The following is a 13,962-nucleotide window of genomic DNA, read 5'->3' on the forward strand; positions in this document are numbered from 1 at the left end:
GCCAGTAGGACTTTAGCAAAACTCCCCCAACGCTATGCTTAGTTTATTTAGCTAGGGAAATCCCACCTTAGTATATGGCAAGTTAGGCTTTATCCAACCCTACATTTCGAGTCAATAAAACTTTGTTGACCAAACTTGAACCTGTTGTCTGTGTCTGCTTCATGATACCTTCACAACCCTTCAGTGTTCAACCCTTAACTGTGACGCCCCTGACTGGACTCCCCTTGGGAGTTCAGAAGGGACGACACGTTCTCCTCACCTGATCGCCTATTCCATCAGTGGTTGGTCTTTCAGATTTTGTCCCTAGTGTTGGTGGGATGAGGCGATTTCTTCATGATTGTTCCCAGAGGAGCCGCTTGTGGCCTTCAGAGGACGTCATCCCAGAAGTATGTAGGAAAGAGTACTATGGAGTATTAGTCTCTCCAGTGAGTAGCTTTTACTTTTTCATATGTTCACATAAAATTCTTGAAAAACAATTGGTGTCAAATAATTAGAATGCAACTCTTCTTTTGACTGATTAAATCGATGACTAGCCCCCAACTGGTTTGCCATGGAGCTACCACAGGTTTGTTGATTACCTTGATTAATTAATAGCAGCAAGACATTTGAATTGTGTTAAGTCCTCTGATCGATTCCTTCTTGCGGAGCATGAACATACCGCTTCCATTACTATGACACTGTTTTTCTCCTGGCATTTCCGTTCCCATATTAATGTATTTTGGTGAGATACTCATCATCAGTTTTGATTAAACCAGTTTGGCGGAAGTACTAGATTATAATGGGGTGTACAAGGAAAGCCTTAGAAACCTGGTGTCCACAGGTGACATGCAGAGTCCTCGCTTCACCAAAATCCTGCTTTTGCTAGTCTTGATTGGGAGGAGGTTCTTGAACCACGAAACTAAGAGCACAGATTGTTCTCCTATGAACCAGATTATTACGTAAGAATTTCTGTAGAAACATTTCATGTAATGTAACATGAGTTGGCATCTTGCAAGTGGTATGTGACTCGACATTTTGTTCTTCATCTTAGCTTTTAGCATCTACGAGAAGGGACCAAGACAATATGCAAGCAGAGTTGAACCGCCTCCAGGCAGAAAATGATGCTTCCAAGGAAGAAGTAAAGGAAGTGTTGCAGGCCTTGGAAGAACTTGCTGTTAATTATGATCAGAAATCCCAGGAAGTAGAAGATAAGTCGAAGGAGTATGAGCTGCTCAGCGAGGAACTCAGTCAGAAATCGGTTAGTAAGATCAGAGGGAATTGACTATTTTCATCTGCATTGGCTTGTTTTGAATATTGATGATCTGTGTAGACCATTCTTCTGCCACAAACAAAATGACCACTCGGTTGAAGATCTAGGATGTATTTTTGCAATACATATTTTTATATAATTGTATATCAATTTCTTTAGGTTATTTTATCAAGTATAGATTCGGAGTTGCAAAAACTGAAGGAAATGACTAATCATCAGAAAAAAAGGGCAACAGAAATGATGACCTCATTGTTGAAGGACCTTGCAGAAATTGGTATTGCTGTAGGAAATAATGATGTGAAGGTAAGCCAATAATGTTTATCTATAGAAGGTAGTGTTGCCATACGATTGGTTTAGTATCTGAAAAATTTCTCAATGATTTGCCTTTTTAAAGATTTTCTTTCATCCCATAAAGGGTCATAATTTATAATACAATAAGTATGTCAATATTCCAGAAAACGTCTTAAAAGTGTGTACATGAAATCACCCCATCTCTTTTATTATAACTTCAGGAAGAAATGCACGAGGAAAAACAATGGCAACATGGAAGAGTGGGCAGAGGAATGAAAAAGGAGAGGGGGCGGTGGGCTCATGTCTAATAGAAGTCCCAGGAACTACTTTGCATTCTGGTCAAGTGGCACAGCGAGTAGAGCGCTAGCTTTGACATCCGTGCAGAGCTTGCTAACGCAGGTTTGAATCCCGGAAGGGCCAAACTCAGCCTTTCATCCTTTCCGAGGGCGATAAATGAGCACCACACACCGTGGGTAATAAGAAGCGCTCAGATACCTGAGGGTTCGTATCGCTATTTAAATGCGAAATTATTTTTTTATTTATTATGCATAAAACACATCTCAAATGTTCTCATAACCAGGCAGTCGTCATTCTGTTCAAACTGAAGGTTCCCAAATTTCGCCCGCAGGCACTTTGCTTTCAGCTACAATGCCACTGATGGCCTGTCGGAAGGCTTAATTTCCATTTTAGGTATTATCAGGGTGCTCACTAGCCAAGGTTTTTTGATGTGTGTCAAGAGGCCGCTTCCTTTATGCAAAAATAACATGTTAAGAGACTGGTCCCAGCGTACATTGCCTCCCAGAATGAGGTTAACTCTTTCCAATACACCTTTCAGTAGGATGACAGTTTTTCACACTTCCATAAAAGTGCGACAGAGAACACGTTTATTTGCCATAATGCCAGCATAGCTCGAACTCTTATCCCACATTGGTATATTCTGGGATTAGTCCATTAGTTACAAAAATGTAACCTCTATTGAGTGAAAATAAGTCTCACATTTAGCTTCCACTTGAAAAGCGACCTGCAAATCTTATCTCATTTTAGAGGGAGGAGGGGTACTTTATTGCTCAATCCTTCCTTTTTTCCCCTCTCCGTCCAAAAGGCCCTTGTCTGAACCAAGCCGTCTCTCGATACCGGAGGCAGAACTGTGTGCCCTACTAGAGAGCAGGATGTTTCATTTCTAGACCTCTCCCAATTACTCAGTCTTCTACCACCCAACAGTGTACCCAGTTTGGTTTAAATTCATATAATTCCTGCCAGAACCTAACTGCTTCAGTGATGTTTCTTGCCTTTAATTTTGAGGGTGGGATTGCTTCCAAATTGCAGCATCATAATGAAAGTAAATAGTGACCAGTCCATCTGAGTGTATGGTGGCAGTGGATGTTTTCTACCAATCTTTAGTGCCACATGGGTCACCATTGTGCTAAAATGGTACCGGTCTTCTTTTTTCACCAACTCTTGATGTCTTGTCCTTTCTTGAGCCTTCTTTTGCCATCCTGGGTGGGGGGGGGGTCCTGCGCACTCTTTTTTTATTTATCGGGCTATCTGGTAGGACAGGAAGCTTAGAGTACACCAAAACTCTGTCGTCGTGCATCAGTATGTCTGCTTGAATTCAGTTCTGACTGGGACACTGGCTGTTGGGACAGCCACCACCCAAAGTTTGAATGTGGCATGACTGCTCATTGGCTGGGTTGCTGCATAAAGGCGAAGGCCCTCGAGCAGAATGAGACAGTCGCCCCCTGGAACAAAGAATCCGAGGACGGCCATCTGCAGCCACCTGCAGTGGCAAACAAAGAAAGAGGGGGGGGATTTGCCCCATGAGCAGAAAAGGAGGGGACTCCTCTAACCGCCTCTTTGGATTAACAGGAAAGATCCAGACCAGACAACTTCCTCCCCTGGACTGGTAGGCCTAACCAGTCTCGAGACAGCCTACATTTTGAGACGTCCCTCGAAGAGCTGGGACTTTCCTGGGCTGCATTCCCCCAAACCCAATTTCCTGTGCATTGTCTCCTGAAGCGTGGTTTCGGCTGGAACTTCGAGGGCATCCAGCTGGACCTACAGTGACACTTTTCCCACGCTCAGACTTCTCAGCTTCCAAGTCGGTATTTGAGTAACGTAAAGAAGCCTGATGTGTGACAACCATTGCTGAACCAGAACCTGTGTCGAGTCCCAACAAGCCAATATCGTGAAGCTCGTCTGCTGGGCGTCCCATTGTAAGAAGCTGACCGTCCGCTCCCTCCATAAATTACTTCTTCAGCCTCCAGTTTAAGAATCCGAACAGGAGCTGCGGTCGCCTCACCTGGGGACACGCCGGCGACACTGTCTTCTTCTTTCTTCATGAAAAGGTACTGTCCAGCTCCTCTGTACTCACCTGTGGTGCTTGCTGCATTGAATCCGACTCCTCCTGAGCTTTCCGAGACACCTTTGATTCGACAACCCAACTGTGTTCTCTCAGGCCTAAGGACACTGGTCTTTTGGTCTACAATCCTCTCTGGGGGTCTGCCTGACCTTCCCGAACCACCTTTTAACTAAATATTTGACCTATCTGCAACATAGAAGAAACCTGCATTTTTGACAACTTTGACAGCATCTGCCTTTATTTGTCCTTCCGCCCAGGGGCCCTGTTCACCCAGTGTGCCAACTAACTTTAAAACTCTCAATCCCTTATAGGGCTGGACTTTCTAATGTATGGGTTGCCTAAAAGTACTTACCAGTATCAGTTTTGCTTACTGTAAATGTTGGTTATGAGAAATGATTGAATGCTACTCTACTTAACTGTAGATCATGTAAGAGTTCACTATTGAACTGTGCAATGCTTATCAAAAGTCTTACTGTATATAAATGTGAATATGTTTACTTGCCTGTAATTCTAATACGGTTAGCTGCCTTAGGATTTATAATAAATAACATTATTTTTATAAAACTACCATGTAGACGTGTGTTTGTGACTATAGGTGTGTCCAGAGGTCTTCATACTCACCTACAGCCCTTCTCCCTCCTAGACTAAGCCTGGCTACTCGTCCATTGCTACAAACCTTTTGGGTAGTTCAGTCCAAACCTAAGAGTTGGAGCCCTGTACTCCTAAGAGTGAGTCTTCTGTGGTCCTAACACAGGTGGACTTTAGTAAAACTCCCTAACAGTCACTGTCCCAAGTTCAGACTACGGACTCTGAAGACCCTAGACTTGTAAAACAAAAGGCCTCCCCTTGCAGTTGCAGGTCTCCAGCGCAAGGAGGGGCCTTGCAGGACCCGGTTCTTGTTTTCTGTCACATGGGTCGACTTTTGCCATTTCTTCAAAGTGGCCATTGCAGATCTCTCCCTGCATCGTGTCCAGGGTTCCTCTGAGATCATTGACAATGTGTTGGTCCTTTCTTCATCGTGTCAGTCCCACAAACCGTTTCCCAAATTGTTGCACTGCCGACTAGCCAGAATTAAATCCTGATGCCGAAAGTGATCTCTGCACCAGTGACCCTTGGATGGGCTTCATTGGAACCAAGGTGTACAGAGCACAGGGGCCCGCAATTTCATGAGTTACCAAAATGGTACCTGAGTGAATGGGAGTGCAGGTGGAGAGTAAACAAACCTGTTTCTACCTCCCACCTTCTTTATGGCCTCAGGGGTGGCCTCAGGGGTGTAAAGTAATTTTCCTTCCTCCTCCCCTTGCTTGACCGTGATCGGCGTCAAGGATCCGCCCCATAGCTTGCCCCAAGATGGATGGATGGATGTGTAATAAAGATACAAGTTCAACGCGGTATAAAGGAACGCACTTATCAGCTGCAAGAGTAGCACTGTAAAAGGGGAGGGTGCTCTTTTTGATACCTGTGAAATAAAATGCTTAATAAAACAAATCCACAAATACAGGGGCACCGGTAGGTATAATCAAAATTAGTGGAAGAACGAAACACAGTAAATGGGCCTTAAAAGCTTGCTTTTGCAGAAAACGAGTGTTAGCATTTTGTGTGTGGCAAAAGCCACTGTGGCTGGTGATTTAGTGACGAGTCTGCGATCCCAGGCCAGTGCTGAAAGATGTATGCAGTGGTTATTTTTTGAGGTTACAGATAAGAGCTCACATGTTCCGCCAACGAATAATGAATACATGACCATTTTATAATTAAAAATCATTTCTGCAATCCGATTTTCTAATGGAGCTGAAAGGAACCACAGCTGTTTCAAATTGCCTGTAGAACGTTTTCCCTGGGAAAAGGGTTAAAGTTTCACCGATATGCAACATTCGTGTAGCAATACGTCTGCGGTTAAAGGCTCTGACAGTGACATGGTGGTAAGCTATTCTCATGAGAATCAGGATGAGGCGACCAGGGCAGTTGATTAAAGTTCCGCTGGTCGTCTTTAATGTTTCAATGACTTAACTTTGTGCTGTGGGAAGTGGGAGTGGATTGTGATGTCACAAGTTGTAATTGAGGGCGGTGTGGAATGGTTTGTGGACCCAATTATTGAACGCGATGTATGCTTTTCTATAAGGGTTCAAAGTGCGAAATCCAATCAGCTTTGTGTGGGGATATTTGTTCAAGTAACACGATCATGAATACTAATTACTTGCATTGTATACAAGTTCTAACTTTAGGGGCATTTCTTTGACAGCGCCTTTTCATGCAGTTCTGTTTCTCAATTTGTTTGAATTTGTTGTCCTAACTGCGTCTGGCACCCTGAAAAAAACTGCATTACTTGCACCAGCGTGCACTCCTTTTTGACTACTTTTGTAATATTTTGGTGAGTTTATTTAGGCAACCCACCAATACATATTGGTGGCCTGAGCGAGCTATCTCTGCCGTTCGACCGAGGAGTGCCAATTACAGCCGTGCTCCCGGAGGAGTGTAGGACAGCATCGTTTGGCCAGTACTCAGAGCTTGAGCCAGAAAAGGTCAGCAGGCGCCACTTCCCAAAGGTCTGCCTGGTCTGGCGCTGCCTTCACTCCGACTGAAGTGCAGGTCTTTAAAGGGAGACTCTGAGGTCGAGGGGGGTGAAGAATTTACTAAAAAGGATACGTGAGTGTACCCGTGCATGGAAAGCGGTAGGGGCGCAAGTGACACATTTTATGGTGGATAGGGCGCACCCTCATTAGTGTTGGAGGGTGATTGACAGTAATAGTCTTAGATATTCGGTCTGCTGTTCCGATAGGGAGCAGGTAGACGGTGGCACATCTGCGCTAGAACAGAGAGTTCCGTAGTAAGTGGCAGACCTTGTTCGACAAGAGTTGCACGTAGTGCAGGCAGTTTGATAGTTGCGTCACTTAATTTATTTTGAGGGAAACTGATATTTTTTGGGTAAATGCGCGCACGTGTTTCATGAGTAGCAGCAGTTTGTTTTTAGTGTTGTGGAAACTGTAGGAAGAAAAGCAAAAAGACAGAGAAAGTGGAGCAGGGAAGTGCACCGCTCCCACCGTATAGAATATATCCAATTCTAAAACGAGCTGCAGGGTATACGAACCCTAAGAGTGTCTCAACTCAAGGAAGGAACACATAAAAAGAAAGAGGTGCGCAACACGGGTATTATTATCAAGGGCAAGAAAGGGAGGAGGAAATATTTAAATGACATAAAAAAGATTGCGCAGCAGCAACTAGACAGTGTGTTCAAGGAAGCAGAAAAAGCAATGGAAAGGGAAATAGCGGAGAAAAGAAAAGAACACGAGAAGGGAGCCAACGAACAGGGATAGAAAGCAGGACACAAAGTTTAAAATGGACAATTGGGGAAAGGACTTGGACCATAGTGAAACTGATACGGCAGAAGAAGGGCACGCCATATTGGACTGGGAAGACAGTGGTGACAGCAATCATGGGAATGACGAAATAGAGACACACAGTCTTACAGATAGGAGAAGGGAAAGGAAAAGAGATGAGGGGGAAGAGGAGGAAAGAGAAGAATCACTGGGTGACTGGGGAAATAGACTTCAGAGTAGGAAAAACAGAATAGCGGTAGGGAAAAGACCACAACGTAGAGCATTCACACAGATGCCCTTTTACAGAAAACTAGGGGCGGGGATCACTACATACCATGGCAGACAACGGACAAGGACAATTTAGTTTACAGTTTACCTTCGTTGATGGCGGGGAGAGCAAGTGGATTTATGTTTTTAAAAGGAGACAGCGGGAATCCCATTGGCCATAGGAGGCATAACAAGTTTATTGGCACCATTGGTTGGGGAGAGAAGTAACAAAATATGGCAAAAGGGCGGATACGCGGGGGTAAAATTAAGCTCTAATATACACAATGGAGTGCCCTTTAACAACTATCGAGCACATGTTTGGAAGGCTCGAAGGGAGCTGTATCCAGATACATCAGGCATGGGGTCTATATTGGCTTGTAAAATGAAGCCAGATGAGGATCCTGCAGAATACATACGATCCATATAAGCAATGTGGACACATGAAAATAAACAATCGTGGGATGACAAAATACCAATTATTTACCATATCTTAGTGAGGGGGCTCCCCTCAGATGTGCAGACTTCGTTAGAATAGATAGTGGGAAATGAGGCAAATGGGTGGCCTGATACAGGCAACAATTGTACACTATTGCAAAAGGAAGTAGAAGGATAAGGATACAGTGAATAATGAAACAAAAGCGGAAAACAAACCAGTTCAGAAAAAACTGTCAACTACATATGGATGGAGCAGTACTCACAGGGCCAGTTGTCATTCCACAAGCTCCGCAAGTAGGTCTTCCTGTGTCTGCAGTAATGCAGCCAGGAGGTTACACACCGATGAGCATTGGTGAACAATACAGATGCAGCAGCAACCCACATTAATAAACGTGCAGCAGCCATGGGTTTGCAGGCAGGCAGAGGAAATGGGTACATGGGATAGTATCGGACGGGGAGAGGATATTATGCATGTGGAAGGGGAAATGGGATACAGGGGAATGACGCCACGTTTTGGAGTATAGTGCTTCAGTTGTGGGAATTTTGAACATTTTGCACGAACATGCCAATTTATTACAGAGGCAGGGCAGCACCAGCAGACATATGCAGCAGACCTCTCAACAGGTGCAGGTCATGCTACAGCAACCACAATTACAGATACAGCCTGCACAAACACAAGGTAGTGCTATGCAGGGACAAGTGCAGGGACAAGGTGGGGAAATGGCAGGAACTGAAGGTACAGTGAGCGTACTTCAGGCACCAGTACAAACACAAATACTAGATGGGGTAACAATACTGGGACAGAACACCATGCCCCAATACACAGGAGTGATAGTGGTCAGCAGTAACCCATTTAAGTTATCCGCAAACACATTTTCACAATAGGGATGTTTCCTGTTCTAGCAGTCAGTGAAGACCCAGAGGATGAACCGGAGGTTGCAGTTCAGATAGGACAGAGGGGGTTTTCCTTTCTTATAGATAGTGGAGCAACTAGATCATGTATCAAGGAAGAAGGATTTCCGTTGTCTAATAGAAATTTGGACACACAGCTTTTCAGGGACAATTTTGAAAGTTCATCCGAAAAATGTACGCTTGAAAATAGGGACACAGGCTATTGTAGCATCCTCTGCTGTATTCAGTAGACACTCCCATCAACATTCTGGGGAGGGACCTACTCAGCAAATTGAAACAATTTCATTTTCAGAGAAAGGGATGGTGTGCACCACACCTGGGATGTATCCAGCTTGGCTGGCAGTACTGATCCAGGCATACTATGCACACACTGCAATGAGAAGAATACCCACACAAATGGAGGTGTTTGTGTATGGGGTACACGTATTGTTGGGATGGTTGCCAGGGATTGAGGGGAAGGTGCTGTGGCTGTCCAATAGCAAAACAAAAGAGTTGATGGCTGGAAGGTTTAGAATAAATCTTGACCTCTGGCATTGCTCTGGGCAACCCTCCAGACCATCGTTCTTCGCCTGCCAAGCCATTATAAAAAGGGGAAAAACCATATGCAAATCAGGCTTGGTCCCACCCCCAAAGGGGTAGTCCAGCCCGAACTGCTAGGTCACATCCCTTTTGCACGAGACTACAAGCATCCCCAGACATGTGGCTGTCCAACACATTTTTGTTTAAGCCTCATTGTCCCTCCTCGGTTAGCTCAGGCACACACACTCTGATACCTGGAGAAAGTAGTGGTACGAAAAGACGTGATTATACTGGTTGCCACTGATGAGAACAACATGGAATGGCGTTAAATATTCTGTATTGACCCCACACTGACATTGACAGGAGTAGGTGATACAGAGTTGTTTGAAACAAAAGACAATGAAGGAGAGGTAGTTTTTGAACTGGGCATACCTTGCCCAGTACATGTAAAAGAAAGGGCAGTTCCCCTGGTGACTCGGCTAACAAAAAAGAAAGCACAATATTTACAGGAACATTTAGAAAAAGTGCCCAAAAATGTGTGGACAACAGGACCCCATGATGTAGGTTTGCTTAAAGGGGCTGTGACAGTACACATCAAGTTAAAAGGAGCACTGTTGCCACGAGTAAAGCAGTACCCACTTTGGAATGGATTGTCCCATCACGTATTCCTCATCTTATAATTATCTCTCCAGCTTCAGCTGCTTTGGAAATTTTCTTTGACAGAAGGCGCTGTGTGCAGTGTCGTCGAGTCGGTGTCCTTCGAGGGCCTTCGTTCGACGGTCAGCGTAATCATCAGTATAAGTCGCACACGCAGCGCCTGTTGGCTTCAATTCAGTTTTTCCGAGCTAACACTTCGAGAGAATTACGGCGCCCTTCAGTGAAAATAGTGATTTTCGTTTGAAAAAATGTCTCCTTCTTCTACACCATTGACGCCCAAGTCGGGCTTCAAGAAGTGCCAAGACTGCGGGTTGGAGATTACGATCACTGACCCCCATCGCATATGTCTGTGGTGTCTGGGTCCTGGGAACCTTACCTCCGACTGTGGCTCCTGTCAGGCGAGGACAAAGAAGGATCTCAGGGAACGTAAAGGTAAATTGGCGGTGGGGAGGTTACCTTCGAAGTCACCTTCGAAGAGGTCAAAGAAGACTGATGAGTTGAGGGATTCTTCCCGACGCAAAAAATCCAAACTATCTCGATCAAGAAGCCGATCGTGCCATTCTTCGTCTTTGAAGAATGTCAAGAAGAGGTGTCATAGGTCACCTTCAACCTCCAGTGATTCCTCGACAGAGGTAATCATGTGTCTTACGAAATCAGATTCCCCTGCTAAATGGGATGCATTTCGTAATGAAATGCTTACAATCTTCGAGAATGCGGCCTCGAGCCCTCGAAAGACAAGCAGAAAAGCCATGTCCCAGTCGCTTCGCATAAGGACAACAAAGGGAAGTCGAAGACTAAATCTTTGAAACAGAGTTTGAAGCTGGTTTTGCATCAAGAAAGTGCTCGATCTGGGAAAAAATCCTAGAGGGCTTCGACGAGTCGGGAACCTAGCCCATCGACTGTTCTGTCGAAGAAGCACAAGAAGTCAACAACTTCAACTCCATCTGCGTCGGTGCCGTCGACGCCCAAGTAGATGGATGGTGACTAAATCGGCACTGATTTCGTAGCCGCCGTCGACGACGATGACGACTACTTCGACATTGTCGAAGCCAGTAGTGGTACAGGAAAAGGTTTACAAACCTTTACCTAAAAAGGACTATTTTAATTCTTTATCAGCCATGTATGAAGAGGAACCTTCTTCTGATGACAATACACCACCTTTTGTACTACAGTTTGGCACCCCTAATATGCCTGAGAAACTAATATCTGATTAGTCCAGGCTAAGAGATTCATACAATAAACTTCAGTCAGCCAGTGGATTGGATACCTCGCCAGAGTTCATTTGGCAAACCAGACCCAACTGAGCATGCTGACTCATACAGAAAACTTATGGGAAAGGTTATTGAATATTTAGGATCGAGTAGGCCTACTCAATATTTTGAGCAGGATGACATGATGGATATCTTGGGCCAGGGTCCCCAGAAAGACCCAATTTTGCCCTTTCACATAGCATTACAGAAAAGGGTGTCCGCAAATTGGGATACACCAGAAACTGCGGCTGCAGTAAATAAAAACTTTGCCAGGAAATACAGACCATCTAGCAGTGACCTGGAGTATCTCTCGTAGCATCCCACACCAGAAAGCTTGGTAGTTCAGGCTGCTACATCTAACAAGCAGTCAGCTTACTTATCCATCCCTCCCGGCAGGGATGATAAGAGAGTAGATGCATGGGCGAGGAAAGCTTTCACTGCGGGTAGCATGGCATTGAATTCTACAAATACGACTTGCACATTATCTATGTTTATTTACCCTGTGGGACTGTTACTACGGTGGCTGACCACATCCCGGAAGGAGAGGAAAGGGACGGCTTCCTGGCAATCAAGGATGGTAAGGAGGCAATGGGTAAGGAGTCCCCAGTCCGGTTTGGATACTGCAGATAGCATCAGCAGCTCCATGGCGGCTAGCATAGTGTTATGCAGATTTGCGTGGTTGCGGAAGTCCGGGTTTGCAACAGATGTGCAAGCTAGACTACACAATATGCCCTTTGATGGCTTGAGGCTGTTTGGCAGCAAGGTGGATGCGATTTTGGAAAAGCTGCAGACCTCAAACGCGGCGGTTAAATCCCTTAGCGCCGCCATTAGACAGCCTCAACAACCCTATTTGGGCTTATCTTCCTGGAGGTTAAGTCCTTTCGATTCTATTCCTCAATTGGAAGAGGAAGAGGACAAGCTGGTGAAAGAGGTCAGGGAAGATTCACTCGTGGCAGATGAGGGAGAGTTGCAAAGTCAGTCCAAGCATCGCAAGCCTTACTTTCAGCTGCCTCTAAACCACTCTGAGGACTTGACTCGCAAGACCCCGGTGGGAGGCAGACTTACTCAGCATCCGAACGAATGGCTGGGCATTACGTCAGATGCTTGGGTGCAATTCTGTCAAATAGAGCTGGTGTACTTGGGTCAGATTGTGTCAGCAGATGGGGGAAAAAAATAACACCAGAAAGTGAAGAGGCCATACACAAGACTAAACGACTAAAAACAGTGAAAGAGATGCAGCTGTTTTTGGGCTTGTGCAACTACTGCAGAGCATGGTTTTTTGATTATTCCACATACACCAGGCCAGTGTTACAAGCACTAAAAAAGCACAGAAAAACAAAACGCACAGAAAATGGACAGCTGAAATGGGCAAAAGCTTTGAGCTCAAACACGAGCTAGCACATGCACCATTGTTAGGAACTCCCAGTTACAACAAAATGTTTCACCTGTGCTCACATTCAGATGGAAAACTAATAATGGCAGTACTGACACAGAAAAAGGGACAGGGACACAAGCCACTTGCATATTACAGTGGGTCACTGGAAGCAGCGATGCAGGGACATTTCCCATGTGTGCAGGCACTTGCTGCTGCTTCATTTGCTATTTAGAAGGCTTCCACAATAACTATGAGTTGCCCAGTAGTTTTGTACATGGAACATGCATTATTTGCAATACTGGAGAAAACAAAATGAACATTGGCAACTCTGAGATCTTTAGGGTTTGAGGTAATACTAACAAACCCAGCAATGGAAGTGGTGAGATGCAGTACTGTAAACCCAGCTGAGTATATTGCAATAGAAGGGGTCTATGCACATGACTGCATAGCATGCATCGACAGGCGTGAAGGTAACCCCGTGGTTAAGTAAGAAGTGATCGGGTGGGGGACACAGAATTTTTATTGACCGTTCCAGCATTGAACAGACCATGGGGCAAATGCATTCAGGTTGCGCAGTGTTGAGGATCACCCAAGGAGCAGATAGAGGGGAGGAGTGTATTCAGAGACACAGCCAAGCAGTGAACATCTTCTCTGATTTGGCCTATGTCCCCTCTACAGTGCACTCACTCAGGTTTAGCAAGATGGGAAAGCAGAGGGTTTAAACTAAGTGATGGCAATCCCGTTCAGCATGCAGCATTTCTGACTAAACTACTAGAAATGTTACCAAATAGCGTTAGCATTAATAAAGTGCAAAGCCCATATAGGAGGGCAAGATTTAATCTCACTAGGAAATTAAAGAGCAGACAGAGCAGCAACAGAAGCAGCATATATGTCAGAGGGATCACATGTACTGTTCCCTGGCGAAGAAGAAGAAAAAACCTCTAATAATATTAAAAGCGAGCAAGGAAAAAGATGCATTGACAGAAAACGTAAATGCAACCCCAATATTGCAGATCATTGAGTTACAGGGAGAAGCATCATATGCTGAAAAAGAGTTGTGGAAAATGTGAGGATGTTCTCGGTCCCCAACTGACCTGGTTTGGTGACATGATAGCACAGGAAAGGTTGTCCTGTCGAAAAAATTGCTACAATTGGAATTGGAACAGCTTCACTACCCTACCCATGTATCGAAAGAGCATGTGGCTGCAGGGATAAGTGAAGACTGGTTTGTGCCAAATCTGTATGAATGTCACCGAGTATATAAATATCTGCATGACCTGCCAGAAGTTTCTGCCAGGTGTGAGAAACCAGAGGGTGTTTCACCCATTAGTCCC

The 13,962-nt window shown here is 44.9% G+C and overlaps 1 protein-coding gene across 2 annotated transcripts in view; it reads left to right on the forward strand.

The window, feature by feature from the left end:
* KIF5B (kinesin family member 5B) overlaps positions 1-13,962 on the forward strand; it is a 1,711,571-nt gene that overhangs the window by 914,000 nt on the left and 783,609 nt on the right. For both annotated transcript variants that reach the window (XM_069648059.1, XM_069648058.1), the window contains exons 14-15: positions 1,031-1,237; positions 1,409-1,552. In XM_069648059.1, coding sequence (XP_069504160.1) covers positions 1,031-1,237; positions 1,409-1,552 — 351 coding nt within the window. The remainder of the gene's footprint in view (positions 1-1,030; positions 1,238-1,408; positions 1,553-13,962) is intronic.

The sequence above is a fragment of the Ambystoma mexicanum genome, chromosome 2q, assembly GCF_040938575.1.
Source record: "Ambystoma mexicanum isolate Mex_15411 chromosome 2q, UKY_AmexF1_1, whole genome shotgun sequence".
NCBI classification, from domain to species: Eukaryota; Metazoa; Chordata; class Amphibia; order Caudata; family Ambystomatidae; genus Ambystoma; species Ambystoma mexicanum.